We start from the raw sequence: 26725 nt of genomic DNA on the forward strand, positions 1-26725 counted from the left end.
TTTCCTTGTTCAACTTAAATTAGTCTGTAAAAGTCTTGGACTTTTTAATGCTACATTGATGTCAAGACAAGCACTGGGAGAAATCAGATTTTTATTGTGCTGAAACCTTGGCACAATGGAGCCAAATCTATAGAATGGCAAAATAAATAGATGTAGAAAAATACTTTCAAACCTACGTATTCATTTAGAACTTTCCATCCAGTGTGGCAATCAGGAACAGGAAGAGAGAGAGAGAAAAAAGAAGAACTTTCCAGAAGATTAAAACTATGTAAGTCAAGGGTAACTTTAAATAAAATGAAAACAATTTCACTTAAGACTCAGAAATTAGTTTGCTAACTTCAATTTCTGGGTAAATAAAAACTGAGGAAAGTGGGTTAGATAGCTTAGGCATCATTCAAGTTCTTAGAGACCACACATTCATATGCTGGCCACAGGAAGAGAGTTTATGGTGCAAATGGAATAATTCCTTTACTAAACAAACGTAATTGAGCAAGTACTATATATCGAGGGTTCAAAGAGCCTTATGGCCTACAGTAAAAAACTAGCGTATATGGGCTGGGCACGGTGGCTCACACTTGTAATCCCAGCACTTTGAGAGGCTGAGGTGGGCGGATCATGAGGTCAGGAGATTGAGACCATCCTGGCTAACACAGTGAAACCCTGTTTCTGCTAAAAATACAAAAAATTAGCCGGACGTGGTGGTGGGCACCTGTAGTCCCAGCTACTCAGGAGGCTGAGGCAGGAGAATGGCGTGAACCTGGGAGGCGAAGCTTGCAGTGAGTTGAGATAGTGCCACTGCATTCCAGCCTGGGTGACAGAGCGAGACTCCATCTCAAAAAAAAACAAAACAAAAAAACCAACCAAACAAACGGAACAAACAAATTCATGTATATGCCAGGTGTGGTGGCTCACACCTGTAATCCCAGCACTTTGGGAGGCCGCGGTGGGCAGATCACCTGAGGCCACGAGTTCGAGACCAGCCTGAACAACATGGAGAAACTCCATCTCTACTAAAAATACAAAATTAGCCAGGTGTGGTGGCGCATGCCTGTAATCCCAGCTACTTGGGAGGCTGAGGTAGGAGAATCACTTGAACCCGGGAGGCAGAGGTTGCATTGAGCCGAGAGCATGCCATTGCACTCTAGCCTAGGCAACAAGAATGAAACTCCATCTCAAAAAAGAAAAAAAAATTAGTGTATATGCTAGAATACAGTGGAACAACGGGAATGTAACAAAAGTGTCCAAGAAAACCTGGGGCAAATCAGGGATGATGCCATGGGATCTAAGATAATTCTTTTGAAGGATAAACAGAAGGTTGCTAGAGGGACAAGATGAAGGGCGTTGGAAAATGTGGAAGTGTGTTAGAGGAAGGACTAGCACATGCAAAGGTGTGGATGCATTAGACAGCATGGTATATTTGAGGCACAGCTTAAATATGGACTGGGAGATGGAGAGGAGAGACATAGATTGGGGTACTGGGACATCCTACCTATTTTTTTTTTTTCTTAGACAAAGTCTCGTTTTGTCACCTAAGTGGGAGTACAGTGGCATGATCATCACTAATTGCAGCCTTGAACTCCTGAGCTCAAATGATCCTCCTGCCTCAGCCTCCTAAGTTCCTAGAACTACTGGTGTGCAGCATGCCTGGCTAATTTTTAATTTTTAGTAGAGATAGGGTCTGGTGTGTTGCCCTGGCTGGTCTTGAATTCCTGGGCTCAAACTATTGAGCCTCCCATCTTGGTCTCCCAAAGTGCTGGGATTACAGGCATGAGCCACTGTTCTGGCCAGTTCTACGTATTTTTGTTACGGGAATAGAGGTGATATGTGTATAAACAGGTGCTAAAAGATGAGGCTGAGCAAGGAAAAAGAAATTAGACCACAAACTGCTTTTTGTGTGTATTTTTAAAAAGTTTTTAAAAACCTTTTAAAAAAGTAATAATTGTATATATTTATGGGGTACAATGTGATATTTTGATGTAAGTATACACTGTAGGTTGATCAAATCAGGCTATTTATCACATCCATCACCTCAACTATAAACTGTTTCTTTGACCATGAACAGCTTTTAGACCTTCAAATTTTGCCAAATAATAGGTCATTGGGCCCCCATGCACTTTAATAGGCATGGGTTTTAATTGGAGGGATTTTGTTTTACCTTTTTTGTTTGTTTGTTTGTTTGTTTTTCTTTTTGAGATGGAGTTTCCCTCTTGTTGCCCAGGCTGGAGTGCAATGGTGTGATCTCGGCTCACTGCAACCTCCACCTCCCGGGTTCAAGCTATTCTCTTGCCTTAGCCTCCCCAGTAACTGGGATTACAGGCATGCGCCATCACGCCCAGCTAATTTTGTATTTTTAGTAGAAATGTGGTTTCTCTATGTTGGTCAGGCTGGCCTTGAACTCCTGACCTCAGGTCATCCGCCCACCTCGGCCTCCCAAAGTGCTGGGATTACAGGAATAAGCCACCGCACCCAGCCTTCTTTGTTTTATTTCACCATAAACAGTCCTCTTCTGACTCCCCCACCATTTCTAGTCTAAGCTCTTAGGAGTGGTGTCCCTGGGTTACTCCCCACTCATCCTCCAGAAAGAAGCCCATGAGAAGACCACAGTGTTTATAAAAAGGTTTAAAGGCATTGTTATCTTTTAAAGGAACTCTGTTCTATGCTTTGAACTTATCAAATAAAATATTACCAAAATGTACACAGAATTATTTCTAATCTAGCATTCACTTGGATGGCTAGAAGTTGAGTAGAGAGGGAGGAAAGTTTTATTAGTTATGTAGGATAGTCTTTTAAATTATATATATGTTTTTAAAATTATATACATATAATTATAATTATATGTATATAATTTTAAAAGTAATAAAGGCTTACTAAAAAAAACCTACACAGATTCATGTGGAATTAATAAGTGATTATCCCTCTTCCCTGGCTCCAACTAAGTAGCAGCTACTGTTAAAAAGTTTAGTACCTATCCTTTTAGAAATTATCTGTGCATGCTACCTGTCTTGTCTTAGTGCTATTTAAAAAAGGAAAAGAGGCCGGGTGGGGTGGCTCACGCCTGTAATCCCAGCAGTTTGGGAGGCCAAGGCGGGTGGACCACGAGGTCAAGAGATAGAGACCATCCTGGCCAACATGGTGAAACACGGTCTCTAATAAAAATACAAAAATTAGCTGGGCGTGTTGGCATGTGCCTGTAATCCCAGCTACTTGGGAGGCTGAGGCAGGAGAATCGCTTGAACTTGGGAGGTGGAGGTCGCAGTGAGCTGAGATTACACCACTGCACTCCAGTCTGGCGACAGAGCAAGACTCTGTCTCAACAAAAAAAAAAAAAAAAAAAGAAGAAAAAAAAAGGAAAAAAGAAATAAATTATCTGCACGTACAGAAATTTGTGTTTTTGTTTTTTAAATATAAATAAAATAATTCTATAGATTCTTCATAATATGTTAAGAAGCACAAAAGCAACAAATGAATACCAAATCTGTTGGCTGCATTTCTCAATCACATATAGTTCCCAAGTATTCTGGAAAGCGTCTCTAATCTCCTTTCTAGGCCTGACCTTCAACACATGCATAATGAAATAGCTGTCCACAAATGCAGCAGCAATGACTGTCATGGCAAAACCTATTATTCATTTCCTATACCTTTCACTGCTCTTCTCTTTCTTCAGCATCTAGCACAGTGTCATTCTAGGTACTGAATAGGTATCTGTTAACATCTGTGCAGCATGCATTTTAACATCATACTAGATGTTAAGGTACTGGGTAAAGTTGCCAAAAGTCCCCATATAGTGGTCTTATGACTGAGATTATGCCTTCTTTTCTTGAGAACTAGATTTTTTCCCCCCTCTTTAACTGATTGGTTGAGGGATTTACTTGGGTGAGCTCCTCTGGCTAAATGTTTTGCAGTGAAGTTCAGAACAAGGGGAAAATAGAGCTGATTCTATACGGTGTCAATTAAATGTACTCATAAACCCATGTTGCTCTTTCTTTCTTTCTTTTTTTTTTTTTGAGACAGAGTCTTGTTCCGTTGCTCAGGCTGGGGTGCAATGGCGTGATCAAGGCTCACTGCAACCTTGACCTCTTGACCTCAAGCGATTCTCCCATCTCAACCTCCCAAGGAGCTGGCACCACAGGCACACGCCACCATACCAGGTTAGTTTTATTTTTTGTAGAGATGGGGTCTATGTTGCCCAGGCTGGTCTTGAAATCCTGGGCTCAAGTGATCCTCCCACCTCGGCCTCCCAAAGTGCTAGGATTACATGCACAAGCCACTGTGCCCAGCTCGTCTTTCAAATACAGTAACAAAGTGGTGATCTGCTTCCCTGAAGAAAGTCAGAATCTATTCCATCTCCTTTTCTGTTTTTGAATCCTCACATTGTCATTTATTAAACGTGTGACCACAAAGATTCTCTTAATCTCTCTGAGCTTTAGTTTCTTCCTGTGAAACAAAAAAAGAAAATAAAACCTATCTTGTGCAGTTAGTCTAAGAATTAAATGAGATTGCCTTTGTGAAAGCATGTGTCAAGCATGGAGTAGGTGGAAAACACAGTGGTTGAAGCATATGCTCTACAGCCAGATTGCATCAGCTCAAATACCAGCTCTACCAGTTATTAGCTGGATGACCTTGAGCAAATTACTCAACCTCTCACTATGTCTCTGTAAGATGGGAAAAATAATTAGACTATTTTGAGGATTAAGTAAGATTATATATATATTTTTTGGCACTGACAGTAGTAGTTTTATATTTACTGTTATTGTTACGAGTACAGGTCCTCTGTAAAACTTCCCTTTCTCTTCTTCCCCTTCCTTCTTCTCTTTGACTTATCTAAATAATCTAAAGTAAGATTCCAAAGCTCTGCTTTTTCTGGGTTAAGAGATGAGAGGCTGAAAGACTGACTGTTGCGTGTTGCTATGGATTAAACTGTGATCCCTCCAAATTCATGTTAGGTTGAAGCCCTAAACCCAAAATGTGACTGTATTTGGAGGCAGGTTTTTAGGTACAGCAGCCTCCCTTTACCTGTGGATGTTATGTTCCAAGATCTCCAGTGGATACCTGAAATAGCGGATGGTACTGAACCCTATATATACTATGTTTTTTCCTATACACACGCAACTATGATGAAGTTTAATTTATAAATTAGACACAATAAGTGTGTTGATTTTAAGTATCGGCCAGGCATGGTGACTCATGCCTGTAATCCCAGCACTTTGCGAGACAAAGGTGGTGGGCAGATCACCTGAGGTCAGCAGTTCGAGACCAGCCTGACCAACATGGGGAAACCCTGACTCTACTAAAAATACAAAAATTAACCAGGCATGGTGGCACATGTCAGTAATCCCGGCTACTTGGGAGGCTGAGGCAGGAGAAGACCAGCTGAGCCAGGTTGGGAGGCTGAGGCAGGAGAAGACCAGCTGAGCCAGGCTGGTCTTGAACTCCTGACCTCAGGTGATCCACCTGCCTCGGCCTCCCAAATTGCTGGGATTACAGGCATGAGAGAGCCACTGTGCCCAGCCAGAATGGTGTACATTTTAAATGTATAAATTGTTTATTTCTGGAATTTCCATTTCATATTTTTAGACCACAGTTGACTGCAGGTAACCTAAACCACAGAAAGCAAAACTGTGGATAAGGGAGGACTACTGCAATTAAGGTTATATAAGCCCATAAATGTGAGGCCCTAATCTGATAGAACTGGTGGTGCTATAAGAAAAGGAAGAGATCTATCTCCCTCTGTCCCTCCACCACATGAGGCACAGTGAGAAGGCAGCCATGTGCAAGTCAGGATGAGGACCCTTACCAGAAACCAACCCTGCCAGACCTTGATCTGGGACTTCTAGCCTGCAGGACTGTGAGAAAATAAATTTGTGTTGTTTAAGCCACCCAGTCTATGGTATTTTGTTTTGGCAGCCCAAGCTGCCTAAGACAGATTTTAGTACTGTGAAGTAACAGATAGATAAAAATGTGCAAGTGGCTTTGGAACTAGATAATGGATAGAGATTGGAGGAGTTTTGAGGTGAATGCTAGAAAAATCCTAGACTGCCAGGAAGGAATGGTTGGTAGAAATATGGACATTAAAGGTGATTCTGGTGAGGACTCAGGAAGGGAAAAGGAGAGCTGGAGAGAAAACCTCCATCTTCTCAGAGAATACATAAACAATCATGAATGGAATGTCAGTAGAAATATGGTCTTTAAGGCCATTCTGATGGGGTCTCAGAGAAAAATGAGATAAGATATTGAAAAATGGAGAAAAGGTGATCACTATTATAAAGAAGCAAAGAACCTGCCTGTATTGTGTTCTAGTGTTTTGTGGAAGACAGAACTTGTGAAGGATGAAATTAGATATTTAGCTGAGGTGAATTCTAAGTAAAATTTTGAAGGTGTGGCCTGGGTCCTCTTGACTGTTTATAGTAAAATGTAAGAGTTGAGAGATAAAGAAGGAATTGCTATGTTTAAAAGGAACCAGAACGTAAAGGTTTTGGAAAATTTTCAGCCTGTCCATATTGTAAAAAAATGAGAAAGCTTGAGGCTGGGCACAGTGGCTCAAGCCTGTAATCTTAGCACTTTGGGAGGCCAAGGTGGGTGGATCACGAGGTCAGGAGTTCAGGACCAGCCTGACCAACATGCTGAAACCCTGTCTCTACTAAAAACACAAAAATTAGCCGGGTGTGGTGGTGCGTGCCTGTAATCCCGGCTACTTGGGAGGCTGAGGCAGGAGAATCGCTTGAACCCGGAGGCAGAGGTTGTAGTGAGCCGAGATCGTGCCACTGCACTCCAGCCTGGGCAACAGAATGAGACTCCATCTCAAAAAGAAAAAAAAAAGAGAGAAAGCTTGTTCTGAAGAGAGCACTCTGGTGTGACTGAACAACCATTTGATGAGGAGATTAGCATGGGTGTGAACCACACATGTAATCAACCACCTCAACAACAGCCAGGAAAAAGAAAAAATCGGGTGGGATGAAAGAAGTCTGCTGGACTGAGTCTACAGGACCAGACAACAGAGCTATCTGGCTGCAAACATGCGTCGTCCTTCAAGAAAATGGAAGAATAACCTCAAAAGTTATCCAGAGATCAGAAGGACTACCATTCCCACCACAGGCTCCAGAGGGCTTGGAGGGCCGAATATCGACCCGAAGAGGATTATTCTCAAGCCTCAAGATCTAATGGAGTTTACCTTCCTAGGTTTTGGCCTTGCCTGGGGCCTGTCACCCATTTCTCCCTTTTGGAATGAAAATATCTATCCTATGCCTCTCCATTCCTTGTATTTTGTAAATATATAACTTGTCTGTTTTCACAGGTTCACAGCTGGTGAGGCTATTTAGATGAGACTTTGGACTTTCGAGTTAATGCTGGAATGAGTTAAGACTTTGGAGGCTGTTAGGATGGGATGAATGTATTTTGCATGAAATAAGGACATGAATTTGGGAGTCTGGGATGGAATGCTATGGACTGAACAGTGTCCTCAACAAATTCATGTGCTGAAGCCCTAACCACTAATTGTAACTATTTTGAGATAGGGTTTTAGGAGGTAACTAAGATTACATGAGGTCATAGGAGTGGGGCTTTAATCCAATAAAACTTGTAGCCTTTTAAGAAGGGGGAGGAAAGAAGGAGAGAGTGAGAGAATCTCTTTCTAGCATGTGAGAACATAGCGAGAAGGTCATCAATAAGCCAGGAAGAGAGTCCTCATCAGAAAGTGACCCTGCAAGACCTTGATCTGGACTTCTAGCCTGCAGAAATGTGGGAAAATAAATTTCTATTGTTTAAGCCACACTGTCTATGGTATTTTGTTAAGGGAGCCCAAGCAGACTAAGAGGCATTTTTCTTGAATCTTCAAACTGGCTTCTTGAAGTATTTACTTTTTTTTTTTTTGAGACGGAGTCTCACTCTGTTGCCAGGCTGGAGTGCAGTGGCGCGATCTTGGCTCAGTGCAACCTCTGCTTCCCGGGTTCAAGCGATTCTCCTGCGTCAGCCTCCCAAGTAGCTAGGACTACAGGCATGCACCACCATGCCCAGCTAATTTTTGTATTTTTAGTAGAGACAGGGTTTCACCGTGTTGGCCAGGATGGTCTTGATCTCTTGACCTTGTGATCCACCTGCCTCAGACTCCCAAAGTGCTGGGATTACAGGTGTGAGCCACTGCACCCAGCCTGAAGTACTTACTTTTAACAGGCTTACTATCCCTCTACTATAGCATTTCACACGTAGGGGAGTGATGCTGAAGCTACATGGTCTTCATGTGATATATAAAAAATATAGGGGCCATGGCCGGGCACAGTGGCTCACTCCTGTAATCCCAGCACTTTGGGAGGCCGAGGCGAGTGGATCACAAGGTCAGGAGATTGAGACCATCCTGGCTAACATGGTGAAACCCCGTTAAAAATACAAAAACAAAATTAGCTGGTCATGGTGGCGGGTGCCTGTAGTCCCAGCTACTCGGGAGGCTGAGGTGGGAGAATGGTGTGAACCCAGGAGGCAGAGCTTGCAGTGAGCTGAGATTGTGCCACTGCACTCCAGCCTGGGTGACAGAGCGAGACTCTGAGACTCCGTCTCAAAAAAAAAAAAATATATATATATACAAAAAAAAAAAAAAAAAATATATATATATATATATATATATATATGGGCCAGGCATAGTGGCTCACACCTGTAATCCCAGCTTCTTGGGAGGACGAGGCGGGCGGATCACGAGGTCAAGAGATTGAGACCATCCTGGCCAACATGGTGAAACCTCATCTCTACTAAAAATACAAAAATTAGCTGGATGTGGTGGTGGGCACCTGTAATCCCAGCTTCTTGGGAGGCTGAGGCAGGAAAATTGCTTGAACCCAGGAGGTAGAGGTTGCAGTGAGCCGAGATTGCACCATTACACTCCAGCCTGGGCAACAAGAGCGAAACTCCGTCTTAAAAAAACAACAAGAACAACAAAAAACACACTCTAGTCTGGGTGTGATGGCTCACGCCTGTAATCCCAGCACTTTGGAAGGCTGAGGTGGGTGAGTTGCTTGAGGTCAGGAGCTCAAAACCAGCCTATGCAATGTGGCAAAACCCTGTCTCTAAAATAATTACCAAAAAAATTAGCTGGATGTGGTGATGTGTGCCTGTAGTCCCAGCTACTCGGGAGACTGAGGCAGGAGGGTCACTTGAGCCCAGGAGGTGGAGGCTGCAGTAAGCCATGATCCTGCCACTGCACTCTAACCTGGGTGACGGAGTGAGACCCTGTCTCAAAAGCAAAAACCAAAAACCAAAAACTCCCCACTCTATACCTTCAACTTAGGAAGTGTTTATCCAAATGTAACCCCATCCCAAGTTGAGGAGTGTACTGAATGCACATTGCTTTCTATCAGAGTAAAGATCTTAATAACCAAGATCTCCAAAACAGATTTGTCCCTGAAAAAATTTGCATTACTGGGCCAAAGCAGACACTGCACAGGCAGGACATTGGGCAAATGGAGTGCCTGAGAAAAAACACATGATTATTAATATTGAAATTGCCTTTGCAAAATTATGACTGAGACAGTGAAAGAGATCTAACTTAACCAACTCCATCTTGCTTCTAACCTCCGAGCTGTCCTTGTTCATTCCTGGGCATAGGATGAACTAACTTTGGGAGAAATTTAGTTTACAGATCATAGTTTAAACAAAGACGGTAACAGCCCTTTCCCAAAGCAGACCTCCTTGCCTGGGGACTAGATTGCCTTTGTAGGACTAACGAGTTAGGCCCAAGATTATAAATTATGGTTTAGGAGTCATGCAGCTGGATACAAGATTCTGACCCTCCCTAAACTGCTAAGATCAGTGCTTGAGATATTTTGCAGACCTTGCACTTGATGGATCACCCAGATCAATAAACTAGCTCATCTGATCTTGTGGTCCCCCACCCAGGAACTGACTCAGCCCAAGAAGAGAGCTTCGACTCCCCATGATTTCATCTCTGATCAATCAGCTCACTGGCTTCGCCCCCCACCCCCCCACCATGTTATCCTTAAAAACTCTGCTGCTTGAATGCTCAGGGAGACAGATTTCAGTAACAGTAAAACTCTGGTATCCCGCAGCTCTGCGTGAATTACTCTTTCACTATTGCAGCTCCCCATCTGGATAAATTGGCTCTGTCTAGGCAGTGGGCAAGGTGAACCCCTTGGGTGGTTACAATGTTAATATGAAAAAACAAATCACAACACTCACAGAGTAAGAGGGTGGGATATCATCTTTGAAAACGAAGGAACCCATGATTCCTTTTACAAATTAACTCAAAACCATGTATCTTTCGAGGTTTACGGAGGAAGAAATTTAGGAACAGAATTCAGTAACTTGCCTAGGTTATGCAATTAAAAACTTTAAACTTGGGTTTCAGTCTGGGCAGTCTGGCTCTATAAATCCACTGGCATAAACAGAAGAAATTCCCCCGTGGTGACCCCAGTAGTTTACCCTGAAGCAAGTAAGATCAAGAATAAATCTAAACTTTTTCCTTCATCTCTTTGTAGCATACTGAAATGAATGGGATCCCCTCCCCAAATCAAATACAGTGAACATCAATTCCCACCAACGCCTAATATTATAAAGAATAACCAGCAGGCTGGGCACGGTGGCTCTTGCCTGTAATCCCAACACTTTGGGAGGCCGAGGCAGGTGGATCCCCTGAGGTCAGCAGTTCGAGACCAGCCTGGCCAACATGGTGAAACCCTATCTCTACTAAAAATATAAAAATTAGCTGGGTGTGGTGGCACATGCCTGTGATCCTAGCTACTTGGGAGGCTGAGGCAGGAGAATCGCTTGAACCCGAGAGGTAGAGGTTGCTGTGAGCCAAGATTGCAGCACGGCATTCCAGCCTGGGTAACAGAGCAAGACTCCGTCTCATAAAAAACAAACAAACAAACACACACCAGTAACAACACAGTTAATGGTTAAACACTGGATATGTTGTCAATCAAATCATAAATACAGATAAAGTTGCCTGCTTTCCCTTTTTTGTTTAACATAGATTAAGGAAATCCACTTAAAGAAATAAGAAATGGATCAGGGCTGAGCTCAGTGGCTCATGCCTGTAATCCCAGCACTTTGGGAGGTGGATCATTTGTGGTCCGGAGTTCAAGACCAGCCTGACCAACATGGTGAAACCCCATCTTTACTAAAAAAACAAAAAATTAGCTGGGCATGGTGGTGTATGCCTGTAATCTCAACTACTCAGGAGGCTTAGACAGAAGAATCACTTGAACCCAGGAGGCAGAGGTTGTGTTACAGAGCGAGACTCTGTCTCAAAAAAAAAAAAAAAAAAGGGATCAGAAATAAGAGGCATATGTTGAAAACATGAAAGATTGTATTAGCATTATTTGCAGATGATTTACCTAAAAAACTTTAGGGAAACAAGTTAAAACTGGTAGGCTTTTTACAGAAGTTTCAAAGTGATGAATATAAAATAAATACATTGAAAAATCAATAAAGCTACATATTAGCAGTAAATTCTTAACCAAAAAATCTTATTCACAGCAATAATAATAAAAAAGAATCAAAATAACTTTAGCAAGAATTGTTTAGTACCTAGATGAAGAAAACTATAAAAAGTCCTATATAGACGGGGAATGGTGGCTCATGCTGTAATATCAGCACTTTGGGAAGCTGAGGCAGATCACTTGAGCCCAAGGGTTGGAGACCAGCCTGGGTGACATGGCAAGACTCTGTCTCTAAAATAATTTTTAAAATTAGCTGGGCATGGTGGTGCACACCTGTAGTCCTAGCTACTTAGGAGGCTGAAGTGGGAAAATTGCTTGAGCCCAGAAGTTAGAGTTTGCAGTGAGACACGATCATGTCATTGCACTTTAGCCTGATGGCAGAGATCTCGTCTCCAAAAGCAAACAAAAAAAAAACCCCAAAGAAAAAGTCCTATACTCTGACCCAGTAATTCAATATCTAGAAATTCATTTATGGAAAGAGTCAGAACTTCAAAGATTTGCTAAAAAAATTATAAGTGCTTAAATATTAGAAAGATTTAAATATTCAATAGTAGGAGAATGTTAAATGTTATGGTACATCTTCACGATTAAATCTTTACAATCATTAAAGACTTTTAATGATTATTTAATGACATAGAAAAATGCTAAAAATACTCTCTAGTGAAAAAAAGCAGCGTACCAAATTTCTTATACCATTTGATGCTAATTTTGTTTAATACTGGGCAGATAATTCTCATTTTCCTTATAATTTTCTCAAGTATTCCCACCTTACATCTCAATGCTTCCAATTCTCCTCATTATAGTTTGTGGTTTTATTTTCCTCTGACTGATCCCCAATTCTTATCACTCCAGTTAATCCATGGGCAGTTTCATTCACCCCAAAGACTTTCTCGTTTATTTTTTTTGAGACAGAGTTTCACTCTTAATGCCCAGTCTGGAGTGCAATGGTGTGATCTCAGCTCACTGCAACCTCCTCCTCCCAGGTTCAAGTGATTCTCCTGCCTCAGCCTCCCGAGTAGCTGGGATTATAAGCATGCACCACCACACATGGCTAACTTTGTATTTTTAGTAGAGACGGGGTTTCTCCATGTTGGTCAGGCTGGTCTCAAACTCCCAACCTCAGGTGATCCGCCCGCCTCAGCTTTCCAAAGTGCTGGGATTACAGGCCTGAGCCACTGCACCCAGCCCACCCCAAAGACTTTCATCCTCCCATATGCTAAAGATGCCTAATTTATTATCTCTTCATACCCAATTCTCCTCCTTTGCAAACTACCCTCACTAATCTTTATCCACCTAGATAGCTAGGTGGGTTTCCATTATCCCAAATTTCTTTTGTTCCTTGAATTCCTGCTATTTCTTTTTTTTTTGAGAGGGAGTTTCGTTCTTGTTGCCCAGGCTGAAGTGCAATGGTGTGATTTCGGCTCACTGCAACCTCTGCCCTCCTGGGTTCAAGCCATTCTCCTGCCTCAGCCTCCCAAGTAGCTGGGATTACAGGGATGCGCCACCACACCCGGCTAATTTTGTATTTTTAGTAGAGACCGGGTTTCTCCATGTTGGTCAGGCTGGTCTCGAACTCCCGACCTCAGGTTATCTGCTCCCACCCCCTCGACCTCCCAAAGTGCTGGGATTAGAGGCGTGAGCCACCGCACCCGGCCTATTTCTACCTCTTAAATAAGACTGGAGGCCAGGTGCACTGGCTCCTGTCTCTAATCCCAGCATTTTGGGAGGCCAAAGTGGGAGACTGCTTGAGTCCAGGAGTTCAAGACCTGCTTGGGCAAGCTAGCAAGACTCCATCTCTACCGAAAAAAAAGGTAGCTGGCAAGGTGGTGCATGCCTGTGGTCCCAGTTACTTGGGAGGCTGAGGTGGAAGGATCCCTTGCACCCGGGAGTTAGGCTGCAGTGAGCTGTGATTGTGCCACTGCATTCATCCTGGGTGACAGAGCAAAACTGACTCAAATAAAATGAAAAAAACAAAACAAAACAAAATCTTGGGGCTGGGCATGGTGGCTCACATCCATAATCTCAGCACTTTGAGGGGCTGAGGTGGGAGGATTGCTTGAGCCTAGGAGTTCCAGACCAGCCTGGGTTCATTAGTTCATTCTCACATTGCTATAAAGAAATACCTGAGACTGGGTAATTTATAAGGAAAAGAGGTTTAATTGGCTCATGGTTCTGCAGGCTATAAAGGAAGCATGGCAGTTTCCGCTTTTGAGGAGGCCTCAGGAAGCTTCCAATGGCAGAAGGCAAAGCGGGAGCAAGCATCCTACATGGCAGAGGCAGGAGCAAGAGAAAGAGGAAGGAACTACTACATACTTTTAAACAAGCAGATCTTGCCAGAACTCACTGACAAGGACAGTACCAAGGAGGATAGTGCTAAACTATTCATGAGAAATCTGCCTCCATGATCCAATCACCTCCTACTGATCCAAGGCCCCACCTCCAATGTTAGGATTACAATTCCACATGAGATTTGGTGGGGACACAGATCAAAATCATATCACTGCATAACTCAGGGAGAACCCATCTCTACGAAAAGTTAAAAAATAAGCCAGGTATGGTGGCCCACACCTGTAGTCCCAGCTACTCAGGAGTTCAAGGCTTCAGTGAGCTAAGATTGCACCACTGCCTAATAGCCTGGGTGTCAGTGTGACACCTTGTCTCTAAAAAAAAAAAAAAAAAGAGTTGAATTCATCCCATTATCTCCATCTCAGTTGCTGCTACCCTAATTTGAGATATCCTCCCTCCACTGGGACAAAGACAATAGACTCATCTACAATCTTGATCTCTTCAATCCATACTTTCATTAGAGTAATCATTCTGAAGCACAAAACTCATCAACTGTCTCCACAATTCACAGTTTACATTTCTGTATGATATCATGAAGGTTCAACAGAAAGAGATATATGTTCTGCCAAAGCTAATTTGTTCACAGCTCACCTAAACTTTACTGCCTTTTCTTTTTCTTTTTCTTTTTTTTTGAGACGGAGTCTCACTCTGTCACCCAGGCTGGAGTACAGTGGTGCGATTTCAGCTCACTGCAACCTCCGCCTCCTTGGTTCAAGCGATTCTCCTGCCTTAGCCTCCTGCGTAGCTGGGATTACAGGCGTATGCCACCATGCCTGGCTAATTTTTTGTATCTTTAGTAGAGATGGGGTTTCACCATGTTGGCCGGGCTAGTCTTGAACCCTTGACCTCCTGATCCGCCTGCCTCGGCCTCTCAAAGTGCTGGGATTACAGGCGTGAGCCACCCCGCCTGGCCCAAAATTCATTTTTATTTTTCATTTTAATTTTTAGAGACAGGGTTCTGCCATGTTGCCTAGGCCGGCTTTGAACTTCTGGCCTCAAGCAATCCTCCTACCTCAGCCTCCTGAGTATCCGGGACTATAGGGTGCGTGCCACCACACCTAGCTAAATTTTCAGGTCGGGCGAGGTGGCTCAGGCCTGTAATCCCAGCACTTTGGGAGGCCAAGGCGGATGGATCATCTGAGGTCAGGAGTTCAAGATCAACCTGGCCAACATGGCGAAACCCCATCTTTTTTTTTTTTTTTTTTTTTTGAGACAGAGTCTCACTCTGTCGCACCAGGCTGGAGTGCAGTGGTGTGATCTTGGCTCACTGCAACCTCCACCTCCTGTGTTCAAGCAGTTCTCCTGCCTCAGCCTTGTGAGTAGCTGGGATTACAGGCACATACCACCACGCCCGGCTAATTTTTTTATTTTTAGTAGAGAGGGGGGGTTTCACCATTTTGGTCAGGATGGTCTCGAACTCCTGACTTCGTGATCCTCCCACCTCGGCCTCCCAAAGTGCTAGGATTACAGGTGTGAGCCACGGCGCCTGGCAACCCTGTCTTACTAAAAATACAAAAGTTAGCTGGGCATGGTGGTGGGCGCCTGTAATCCCAGCTACTCGGGAGGCTGAGGCAGGAGAATGGCTTGAACACAGGAGGCAGAGGTTGCAATGAGCTGAGATCACGCCACTGCACTGCAGCCTGGGTGACAGAGCAAGACCCCGTTTCAAAAAAAAAAAAAAAAAAAGAAACACTCCAGTACCTTCCACTAAGGTTTAAATTGTTAATATTTTGTCATTTGGGGTTAAGCTATATAGGTATTTATTTTTTTCTGAATTATCTTAAAGTAAATTGCAGGCATCATAATCAGTCATATTGTATTTAGTATTAGTTTTGAGTATTTACTGTTCTGAGTATACATAATACCATAATACCAGCCCCTTCTTTCATGTTTTATTAAATTCTTTTTTTTTTTTTTTTTTTGAGACAGAGTCTTATCCTGTTGCCCAGGCTGGAGTACAATGGCGCGATCTCGGCTCACTGCAACCTCCGCCTCCTGGGTTCAAGCAATTCTCCTGCCTCAGCCTCCTGAGTATCTGGGATTACAGGCGCGAGCCTCCACACCCAGCCAATTTTTGTATTTTTAGCAGAGACGGAGTTTCACCATGTTGGCCAGGCTGATCTCAAACTCCTGACCTTATGATCCACCTGCCTCGGCCTCCCCAAGTGCTGGGATTACAGGCGTGAGCCAATGCGCCCAGCCCTGAGATTCTTGAAAAGATTAAAGAAGAAAATAAGTAATTATGTTCATGTTCTTGGAAAGGACTTTCAGTGTGACAGAAAAGAGATTGAATTTTTTTTTTTTTTTTGCTTTTGAGACAGGATCTCACTCTGTTATCCAGGCTGGAGTTCAGTGGGCATGATCTTGGCTCACTGCAGCCTCTACCTTCTGGGTTCAGGTGATCCTCTCACCTCAGTCACCCAAGTAGCTGGGATTTCGGGCACGCCACCACGCCCAGCTAATTTTTGTATTTTTAGTAGAGATGGGGTTTCACCACGTTGCCCAGGCTGGTCTCAAACTCCTAGGCTCAAGCGATCTGTCCACCTCGGCCTCCCAAAGTGCTTGGATTACAGATAGGAGCCACCGCACCCCACCAGAGATTCCATTGTAAATATCAATGATGTTAAACAAAACCCCTGAAATATTAACTTTGAATTGTAATCATCTGTATATATTTCTGATTTTTTTTCCTTTAAAAAAAAAATAGGCCAGGTGCAGTGGCTCACGCCTGTAATCCCAGCACTTTGGGAGGCTGAGGAGGGCGGATCACTTGAGGTCAAAAGTTCAAGACCAGCCTGGCCAACATGGCAAAACCCCTTCTCTACTAAAGATACAAAAATTAGCCAGGTGTAGTGGCGTGTGCCTGTAATCCCAGCTACTCAGTAGGCTGAGGCAGGAGAATCACTTTAGCTCAGGTGGCGGAGGTTGCAGTGACCTGAGATGGCACCACTGCACTCCAGCCTGGGCGACACAGCAAGACTCCATCTCAAAAAAAAATAAAAATAAAAAAGGCCAGGTGTGGTGGTGAGTGCCTGCAGTCCCAGCTACTTGGGAGGCTGACACAGGAGGATTGCCTGAACCCAGGAATTCAAGGCTACAGTGAAGTGTGATCATGCCAGTTCACTCCACCCTGGGTAATAGTGAGATCCTGTCTCTAAAAAATCCAAAAGCACACAAAAAACATATATCCGAGCTCTGTCCACTATAAAGGTCAAGTAACAATGAGAAATAATGACACTATAGCGGCCAGGCGTGGTGGCTCATGCCTGTAATCCCAACACTTTGGGAGGCTGAGGCAGGCGGGTCACCTGAGGTCAGGAGTTCGAGACCAGCCTGACCAACATGGTGAAATCCCGTCTCTACTAAAAATACAACAATTAGCCGGGCGTGGTGGTGGATGCCTGTAATCCCAGCTACCCAGGAAGCTGAGGCAGGAGACTCGCTGGACCCAGGGAGGCAGAGGCTACAGTGAGCCAAGATCGCACCACTGCACTCCAGCTGGGCAACAGAGCAAGACTCTGTCTAAAAAAATAAATAAATAACACTATAGCAATGAACACTCCTACTATGCTGGTTATGGACTCTAAATACCATTCCCTGCTAAGACAAACAAAGGCTCTTTGGAGAAATGGCTGATTTCAGAATTGGAGCAGGAAAGTATACAAGATAGTACTGGAAAGTCTCATTGTACTTGAAAGAAAGGAAGGAAATAATAAAAGACAAAGAGGTCATATGAAAAGGACATATAAGCCAACATGAAGAGACTCTCTGGCCAAACATAAGACAATTTAGTATTAAAGAACATATGACTGAACCTGAAACACCGAATACACAAAAACGCGTAATTTCCTAATGAAAGTTAAGTGTCCTCCCATTCAAGAAACAATAGATCACGACTGTAGGTGTACAGATATCAACTCTTTATTCTGAAAAATGTCAATTAAAGGGAAAAAATTAAGCACCTATCCTGTTTTTTTGTTTCAAATTATTATACATAGCAGGGTAACTAAGTAGCCTTAAGTAATAGTGAAGATTCTATTTTACAAAAGAATTATAGCTAGTACACATAGAATATGTGAGACTATTGGAAACTAAGCATTTTGCAACTTCTAAGTAATTAATGATTCAGGCAATAGGCATGAGAACATATGAAAGGTTGATGGGGGTCTTTAAAATAAAGGGAGTCATTGCCATCTGAACTCGCTGATCAATTGTAGATTCACTATAGGTCTATCAGATAGTACGTGTCTCCTGATATGATGCAAAGTACATAGTACAGCCTATGAAATATTCTTGCCCCCCCAAAAAGTTAGACCCAAATATCTGATTTGCCATGTGCAAAAAAAAAAAAAAAAAAGACCGGACATGGTGGCTCATGGCTATAATCACAGCACTTTGGGAGGCCGAGGCAGGTGGATCACCTGAGGTCGGGAGTTCAAGACCAGCTTGGCCAATATGGTGAAACCCCATCTCTACTAAAAATACAAAAAATTAGCCAGGTGTGGTGGTAGATGCCTGTAATCCCAACTACTTGGGAGATTGACGGGGGAGAATCACTTGAATCTAGGAGGCGGAGGTTGCAGTGAGCCGAGATGGCACCACTGCACTCCAGGCTGGGCGGGACAGAGTGAGACTTTGTCTCAAAAAAAAAAAAAAAGAACGTAGACATACAGGAAACAGATAAATCCAGAATGTAGGACATTCTGTATGACAACATAATTCAGTTTCTTCAACAAATGCACTGATTTGGAGAAAAGGGTAATTAAATGCAGAATATCAACCAACTATAATGTGTGGTCCTTGTCGAGATCCTGATTTGAGTAAACTAATTGTAAAAGGAAATTTTTGAGCTACCTGAAGAAATTCTGATATGGACTGGGTGTTGGTGGACACCAAAGAATTACTGTTATAGTTAATATTGTTAGATGTAATGATAATAGCTGTCTGTAGCTAGATGAAAAGTGTCCCATCTTCTTAAGAGATGCAGACCTAAGTACCTAGGGGTAAAAAACCTGATGGCTGGAGTTTTCTTTAAAATGTTTCATATACACAAAAGATGTTAAGTTAGGGATAGGTGAAGAAACAAGCACTGTAAAGTCTCGATAATCAGTGGGTTTAGGTAATACGCAAATGGGGGTTTATGATACTGTTCTTTATACTTTTGTATGTTTTTGAAATTTATAATAAAACTTTTTAAAGCTATAGATGTAAAGAGAATTAGCCATGTCAGGAAAAAAAATCCGAACAGAAGCTAAAAAATTTATTTCAATCACGCTGTCATTTAAAAACAAATGTGAAGTTATTATTATTATTATTATTATTTTTGAGATGGAGTCTTGCTCTGTCGCCCAGGCTGAAGTGCAATGGTGTGATCTTGGCTCACTGCAACCTCTGCCTCCCAGGTTCAAGCGATTCTCCTGCCTCAGCTTCCCAAGTAGCTGAGATTACAGGCGTGTGCCAATACGCCCAGCTAATTTTTGTATTTTTAGTAGATGCGGGGTTTTACCACGTTTGGCCAGGTTGGTCTTGAACTCCTGACCTGAGGTGATCTGCCCACCTCAGCCTCCCAAAGTGCCGGGATTACGGCATAAGCCACTGTGCCCCGCCGTGAAGTTATTTTACGTAGACTTGATTTTTCCCTTCCCTTCCCTGTAGACTTGATTTTTCCCTTCCCTTCCCTTCCCTCCCCTTCCCTTCCCTCCCCTCCCCTCTCTTCCCCTCCCTTCCCTCTCTTCCCCTCTCTTCCCCTCTCTTCCCTCCCCTTCCCTTCCCTCCCCTTCCCTCCCCTCCCCTCTCTTCCCCTCCCTTCCCCCCACTTACAGGGGGAAGGGAGCCACTGTGCCCCGCTGTGAAGTTATTTTATGTAAACTTGACTTTTCCCTTCCCTTCCCTTCCCTCCCTTCCCCTCCCCTCCCTTCCCCTCCTTTCCCCTCCCCTCCCTTCTCCCTCCCTTCCCCTCCCCCCCTTCCCTTCCTCCTTTTCTTTTCTTTTCTTTTTTTAGATGAAGTCTCCCTGTCACCCAGGCTGGAGTGCAATGGCTTGATCTCAGCTCACTGCAACCTCCGACTCCTGGGTTCAAGTGATTCTCCTGCCTCAGCCTCTTTAGTAGCTGGGCCACCATGCCCAGCTAATTTTTGTATTTTTAGTAGAGATGCGGTTTTACCGTGTTGGCCAGGCTGGTCTCAAACTCCTGACCTCAAGGGATCCGCCCATCTCGGCCTCCCAAAGTGCTGGGATTACAGGCGTGAACCATGGCACCGAGCCCTAGACTTTTCATACAAGATGTTCTCAGCCACTCACATTAGTTTTTTGTGTGTCTTTTGAGTATATCACTGCATATTTATTGCCAATAAATTTCTACATTGTTAAAAGATATATTACCTGTTGTCAATAATCATTATACTGGAGAGTGGAATCCCCAAAACATCACAGCTCTGCAAAAGTTCTTTCTTACGAGTCTCTCCTTGATTGTAGTAATTTCCTGAGGATAACAAATATACAGTGGTAGATTTTTTTTTAACAGTGGAGACCTATCTATTCACTCATTCTTATCCTGTTTTTGTTCCTTAAAGGATTTAAGCTGCCTGAAAATGTGTGATTATGATACAAAGTTTAAGAAAACACAACACCAAGATACTCCTGTGAGAAGACTACCAGTAGCGCAATCTTTAGAACCACGATTCACAATTCTTTCCCATCTTCGTATCTATATACCTATCTGTCTGTCTGCATTTCAGTCACATGCTAGAGGCAGCATGGTACACAGCCAAGGGTACTAACTTTGAAGTTAAGCAGATTTAGGATCAAACCATGTATGACCACTCAGAACAACTGGGGCCCCCTCTTCATTGACAGTCCTCAAATAACTGTTTAACATTGATTTAAGGATGAAGCTTTCCAAGCTCATTCTTGTTGGTATAGAAAAAGAAAATACAGGCTGCTACTCCTGAGTATTACAGGAAAATGTGCAGATACCATTTAGGAAAGCTTCCTCTTTTGAAGAGTTTCACAGCCAGCTATCCAGCATACCCCAAGGGGATCTTGATCCCATTGGCACCCCAAACAACTTATATATTCTTTATTTTCCCAAAACATATACTATATTCCCTAAAAATAGTTCTGGTAAATAAAACTCCTCTGTATCCTTACAAGTAATAATACAGTGACATTTTGGTATCACTTAAGTTGGACTCATTTTGAGCAACTGTCCAGCTAATGCACCTGTTAATTCAACTCTCCAATAAATAATTGCAGGTCTGATTTGTGCAAGTTACTTAACTTTCTTGAGCCACAGTTTCTTCACCAGTTAAGTGGAGATAATGGCTATTTTTTTTTTTTTTTAAGAGTCTTGCTGTGTCACCCTGGCTGGAGTACAGCAGCGCAATCTTGGCTCACTGCAACCTCTGCCTCCAGAGTTCAAGTGATTCTCCTGCCTTAGCTCAGTAGTTAGGATTACAGGCACCCGCCACCACGCCCGGCTAATTTTTGTATTTTTATTTGAGATGGGATTTCACCATGTTGGACAGGCTGGTCTTGAACTCCTGACCTTGTGATCCATCCGCCTCAGCCTCCCAAAGTGCTGGGACTAAAAGTGTGAGCCACTGCACCCAGCAAACAGGTTTAGTTTACAGGTTTAGTTTTGTATTGTCCTCATCATACCTTTTTTTGCGTTTTTTTTTTTTTTTAAGTCATAAACTATTTTGTGTGTATTTTGGATTTCCCTCAAATCTCTACACATACCCTCTCCCATTTTTTCTCCCTAGATTACTTGATTTTTGGTGATAAATAGTCTCATGTACATTAGTGCTGCAATTGCTAAGTTCAAAGGCTGTGCACATTCATCTATGATTATGGTTATCAGAAACTGCTTAGAATTGAGGCTGTGTTTTATTGGGGTCAGTTTTATTGCTTTGTGTTTGAACTAAGGAACTTACAACAGTTCTGGAAGCTGAAGTCAAGGACCATTTTAACTATTTTCAATAAGTTTGGTGAACATGTAGGCACTTCAACAGAACACATGTCTGCGATCCTTTAGCAGCTTGTAACTGATACATTCTAGAACAATGTCCAAGTAAGATGGGTGCACCCTGGGATGCACAAAATAATCTTTTGGGGTGGTGGAGGAAAAGCATTAGGATGTCTCCCCCTAATTTTCTTTTCTTTCTTTCCTTTTTGAGACAGAGTTTTGCTCTTGTTGCCCAGGCTGGAGTGCAGTGGTATGATCTCAGTTCACTGCAACCTCTGCCTCTCGGGTGCAAGCGATTCTCTTGCCTCAGCCTCCTGAGTAGCTGGGTTTACAGGTGCCTGCCACCACGCCTGGCTAATTTTTGTATTTTTAGTAGAGACGGGATTTCATTATGTTGGCCAGGCTGGTCTTGAACTCCTGACCTCAGGTGATCCACCTCGGCCTCCCAAAGTGAAGGGATTACAGGAGTGAGCCACAGTGCTCGGCCGTCTCCCCCTAATTTGTTTACCTTGTTTTTTATAAATGTAAGTTTTTGTTAATGTTTTTAATGTACATATTAGTCCATGTACTTATGATATATTGTAAATAAATAAAAAACTCAAGATTTTTTACCGATAGGAAAATGTGACCAAAGAGTTTTGAGACCATTATTCTAGGAAACAGAAAATAATAAAATTAATGTAATTTCTAGATGTAGAACTACGTTATGTGTGTTTGTGTATAAGCTCATGCACAATTGCATGCTTAGTAGTCTTCCCATAACATACTTCTCAGTCATAACTAGCAATCACAATCACATTTAATACAAAGTAAAGACATTTTGTAAAGACTCAAATTTATACATCATAATTTATAAAGGTAAACATTTTATTTTACTTAAAAAATTTAAAATTAATTTATTCTAAATAGGTAATAGATTTATATGGTTAAAAAAAAAATCAAAGCTGGACATAGTGGCTCATGTCTGTATTCCCAACACTTTGGAAGGCTGTGGCAAGAGGATCACTTGAGGCCAGGAGTTCAAAACCAGCCTGGTCAACATAGTGAGACCCTGTCTTCACAAAAGAAAAATTTTAAAAATTAGCTGGGCATGGTGGCTCACGCCCATGGTGACTCAGGAGGCTGAGGTGGGAGGAACGCTTGAGCCTGGGAGTTCGAGGCTATAGTGAACCATGACCACACCACTGCACTACAGCCTGGGTGACAGTGTGAGGCCCTGTGTCTCAAAAAAAAAAAAAAAAAAAGAAAATAAATCAGTAAGAAGCTGGGTGTGGTGGCTCATGCCTGTAATCCCAGCTCCCAGCACTTTGGAAGACAGGAACATTGTTTGAGGCCAGGAATTCAAGACGAGGCTGGGGAATATAGCAAGACCTCTCTCTACCCAAAAAAAACAAAAAAAAAAGAAAAGAAAAACAAAAACAAAAACAAACAAAAAAAACACATAAAGGAAAAAAGCTCCTCTCTCACTCCAACCCAGGAAGTTTTAATTTGTTAGAACAAGTGGACTGGGCATGAAGGCATCATGGTCCCAACACTATCTGGCCTTTTACTAACTATATGAATTTGGAGAAATTCTTTAATTTCTTTAATTTTATTCTTTAAAAATAAAATTTTTGCCTTTATACATTGTGATGTACAAATTTGAGTCTTTACAACGTGACTTTATTTTGTATTAAATGTGATTATGAGGCTAGGCGCGGTGGCTCAGGCCTGTAATCCCAGCCTGTAATTACTTGGGAGGCTGAGGCAGGAGAAACACTTGAACCCAGGAAGTAGAAGTTGAAGTGAGCTGAGATTGCACAACTGCACTCCAGCCTGGTAACAGAGTGAGACTCCATCTTAAAAAAAAAAAAAGTGGGCCGGGCGCGGTGGCTCACGCTTGTAATCCCAGCACTTTGGGAGGCCAAGGCGGGCGGATCACGAGGTCAGGAGATCGAGACCATGGTGAAACCCCGTCTCTACTAAAAATACAAAAAATTAGCCGGGCGTGGTGGCGGGCGCCTGTAGTCCCAGCTACTCGGAGAGGCTGAGGCAGGAGAATGGCGTGAACCCGGGAGGCGGAGGTTGCAGTGAGCCGAGATCGCGCCACTGCACTCCAGCCTGGGTGACAGAGCGAGACTCCGTCTCAAAAAAAAAAAAAAAAAACAGTGATTATGACTGCTAGATTGCTAGTTATGACTGAGAAGTATGTTACGGGAAGGAATAGCTGCAATGTTTTTCCTTTAACATGACCAAGTAATTCTAAAATGTATTTGGAAGACAAAATGGTACAAGTTTCTTCCCCTATAAAATGAGGGAATTTAGATGCTATGTCAAGATCTATCCAGGGTAACAGAAACCACATCAAATAGTTACAACAGCAAGAATTTAATGCAAAGATTTTGACGCATAACTGATGGAGGATCTAAGGGACAAAAGGAACAGTGAAGTAACCCAGAGTTTAGAGATAGCAAGAAGTGACTACCAATCCTTGGTTGGCGAGGTAAAGGAAGGAGGCAGTGTTACTGGAGCCCAGAGGCCTGGGTTCCCAAAGGAAGCTGAAACTAAGAAAGCTGGATCCTCTTCTGTTAGGATGTGTCCACAGAATCCAGTCTAAGAAATCATGACTTGGACAGGCACAGTGCCTCACACCTGTAATCCCAGCACTTTGAGAAGCCGAGGTGGGTGGATCACGAGGTCAAGAGATTGAGACCATCCTGGCCAACATAGTGAAACCCCGTCTCTACTAAAAATACAAAAAATAGCTGGGCGTAATGGGCACACGCCTGTAGTCCCAGCTACTTGGGAGGTTAAGGCAGGAGAATCTCCTGAACCCAGGAGGTGGAGGTTGCAGTGAGCTGAGAGCATGCCACTGCACTCCAGCCTGGTGACAGAGCGAGACTCCGTCTCAAAAAAAAAAAAAAAAAGAAATCATGACTTTAAAATGAAACTAGAATCAGAAAATGGGCAAAGGACTTGAATAGGCATTCTCTAAAGAAGATATATAGATGGCCAATAAGCATGTGAAAAGATGCAAGATGCTCATCATCATTAGTCATTAGGGAAATGAAAATCAAAACCATAATGTGACATCATCACTGCACACTTACTAGGATGGCTATAGTCCAAAAAATGGAAAATTACAGATGTTGACAAAGATGTGGAGAAACTGGAACCATAGTTCATTGCTGGTGGCAATGTAAAACTATACAGTTGCTGCAGAAAACAGTTTGTCAATTCTCAAAAAATTTAAATACAGAATTACCATATGTCTCAGCAATTATACTCAAAAAAAGGAAAACTGGTACTCAAATAAATACTTGTACACCAATGTTCATAGAAGCATTATTCATAATAGCCCCAAATTGGAAATAACCCAAGTGCCTATCATTAGATGAATGATAAACAAAATGTGCTATATATATATATATGTATATATACACAACGGAATATTAATAAAGCCATAAAAAGAAGTTTTTTTTTTGAGACAGGGATTTGCTCTGTCACCCAGGCCGGAATACAGCAGACTGATCAGAACTTACTGCAGCCTTGACCTCCTGGATTCAAGGGATTCTCCCACTTCAGCCTCCCAAGTAGCTGGGACTATAGGCACTCGCCACCCAGCCTGGCTAATTTTTTTTATTTTTATTTTTTGTAGAGATGAAATCTCACTATGTTGCCCAGACTGGTCTTGAACTCCTGGTCTCAAGGGATCCTTCCACTTCAGCCTCCCAAATTGCTGGGATTACAGGCGTGAGCCACTGAGCTCAACCAGAAATGAAGTTCTGATACATGCCACAATATGGATGAACTTTGAAAACAGTATGCTAATTAACATAAGCCAGGCATAAAATAACAATTATTGTATGATTCCACTTATTCGAGTTACCTAGAATAGACAAATTCATAGAGATAGAAAGAATGGTGGTTACCAGAGGCTGGGGAGAGGAGGGGAAAAGGAATGCTAAATGGGTATAGAGTTTCTATTTGGGATGAAGAAATAATGGTGATGGTTACATAATACTATGAAAGTGCTTACTGCCATGGAATTGAACACTTAAAAATGTTTAAAATCGCCGGGTGTGGTGGCTCACGCCTGTAATCCCAGCACTTTGGGAGGCCAAGAAGGGCAGATCACGAGGTCAGGAGATCGAGACCATCCTGGCTAACACGATGAAACCCTGTCTCTACTAAAAATACAAAAAATTAGCCGGGCGTGATGGCGGGAGTCTCTAGTCCCAGCTACTTGGGAGGCTGAGGCAGGAGAATGGCATAAGTAAACCCGGGAGGCGGAGCTTGCAGTGAGCCTAGATCGCGCCACTGCACTTCAGCCTGGGCGACAGGGCAAGACTCCGTCTCAAAAAAATAAAATAAATAAATAAAAAATAAAATAAAATAAAATAAAATCGCCGGGCGCAGTGGCTCACGCATGTAATCCTAGCACTTTGGGAGGCCAAGGCAGGTGGATCACCTGAGGTCAGGAGTTCAACACAAGCCTGGCCAACATGGTGAAACCCCATCTCTAATAAAAAGATAAAAAATTAGCCAGGCATGGTGGTGGTGGGTGCCTGTAATCCCAGCTATTTAGGGAGCTGAGGCAGGAGAATTGCTTGAACCTGGGAGGCGGAGGTTGCAGTGAGCCCAGATCATGCCATTGCACTCTAGTGTGGGCAACAAGAGTGAAACTCCATCTCAAAAAAAAAAAAAAAAAAGTTTAAAATGGTAAGTTCTTGGTATGTATGTCTTACTACCATTTAAATAATATTAAAAACTGGATTTTCAATGAATAAAATCTTTCAATTATGAAATTGCTGGGATTATAGGCGTTATCCCTATAAAACAGAAATTGTCTTTAAAATTCTTCAACAACTTTTTAAAGGATCGTTAAGATAAAAAAATTAAAAAGGCTGGGCGCAGTGGCTCATGCCTGTAATCCCAAACTTTGGGGGGCCAAGGTGGGCGGATCACCTGAGGTCGGGAGTTCGAGACC

The 26725-nt window shown here is 42.7% G+C and overlaps 1 protein-coding gene across 1 annotated transcript in view; it reads right to left on the minus strand.

Moving 5' to 3' along the window:
* The window catches only part of PIGL (phosphatidylinositol glycan anchor biosynthesis class L), a 106901-nt gene that overhangs the window by 68247 nt on the left and 11929 nt on the right, over positions 1 to 26725 (minus strand). The window contains exon 2 of the mRNA XM_032137852.2: positions 20172 to 20271. Coding sequence (XP_031993743.1) covers positions 20172 to 20271 — 100 coding nt within the window. The remainder of the gene's footprint in view (positions 1 to 20171; positions 20272 to 26725) is intronic.

The sequence above is a fragment of the Hylobates moloch genome, unplaced genomic scaffold, assembly GCF_009828535.3.
Source record: "Hylobates moloch isolate HMO894 unplaced genomic scaffold, HMol_V3 SCAFFOLD_19, whole genome shotgun sequence".
In the NCBI taxonomy this organism is placed as follows: Eukaryota; Metazoa; Chordata; class Mammalia; order Primates; family Hylobatidae; genus Hylobates; species Hylobates moloch.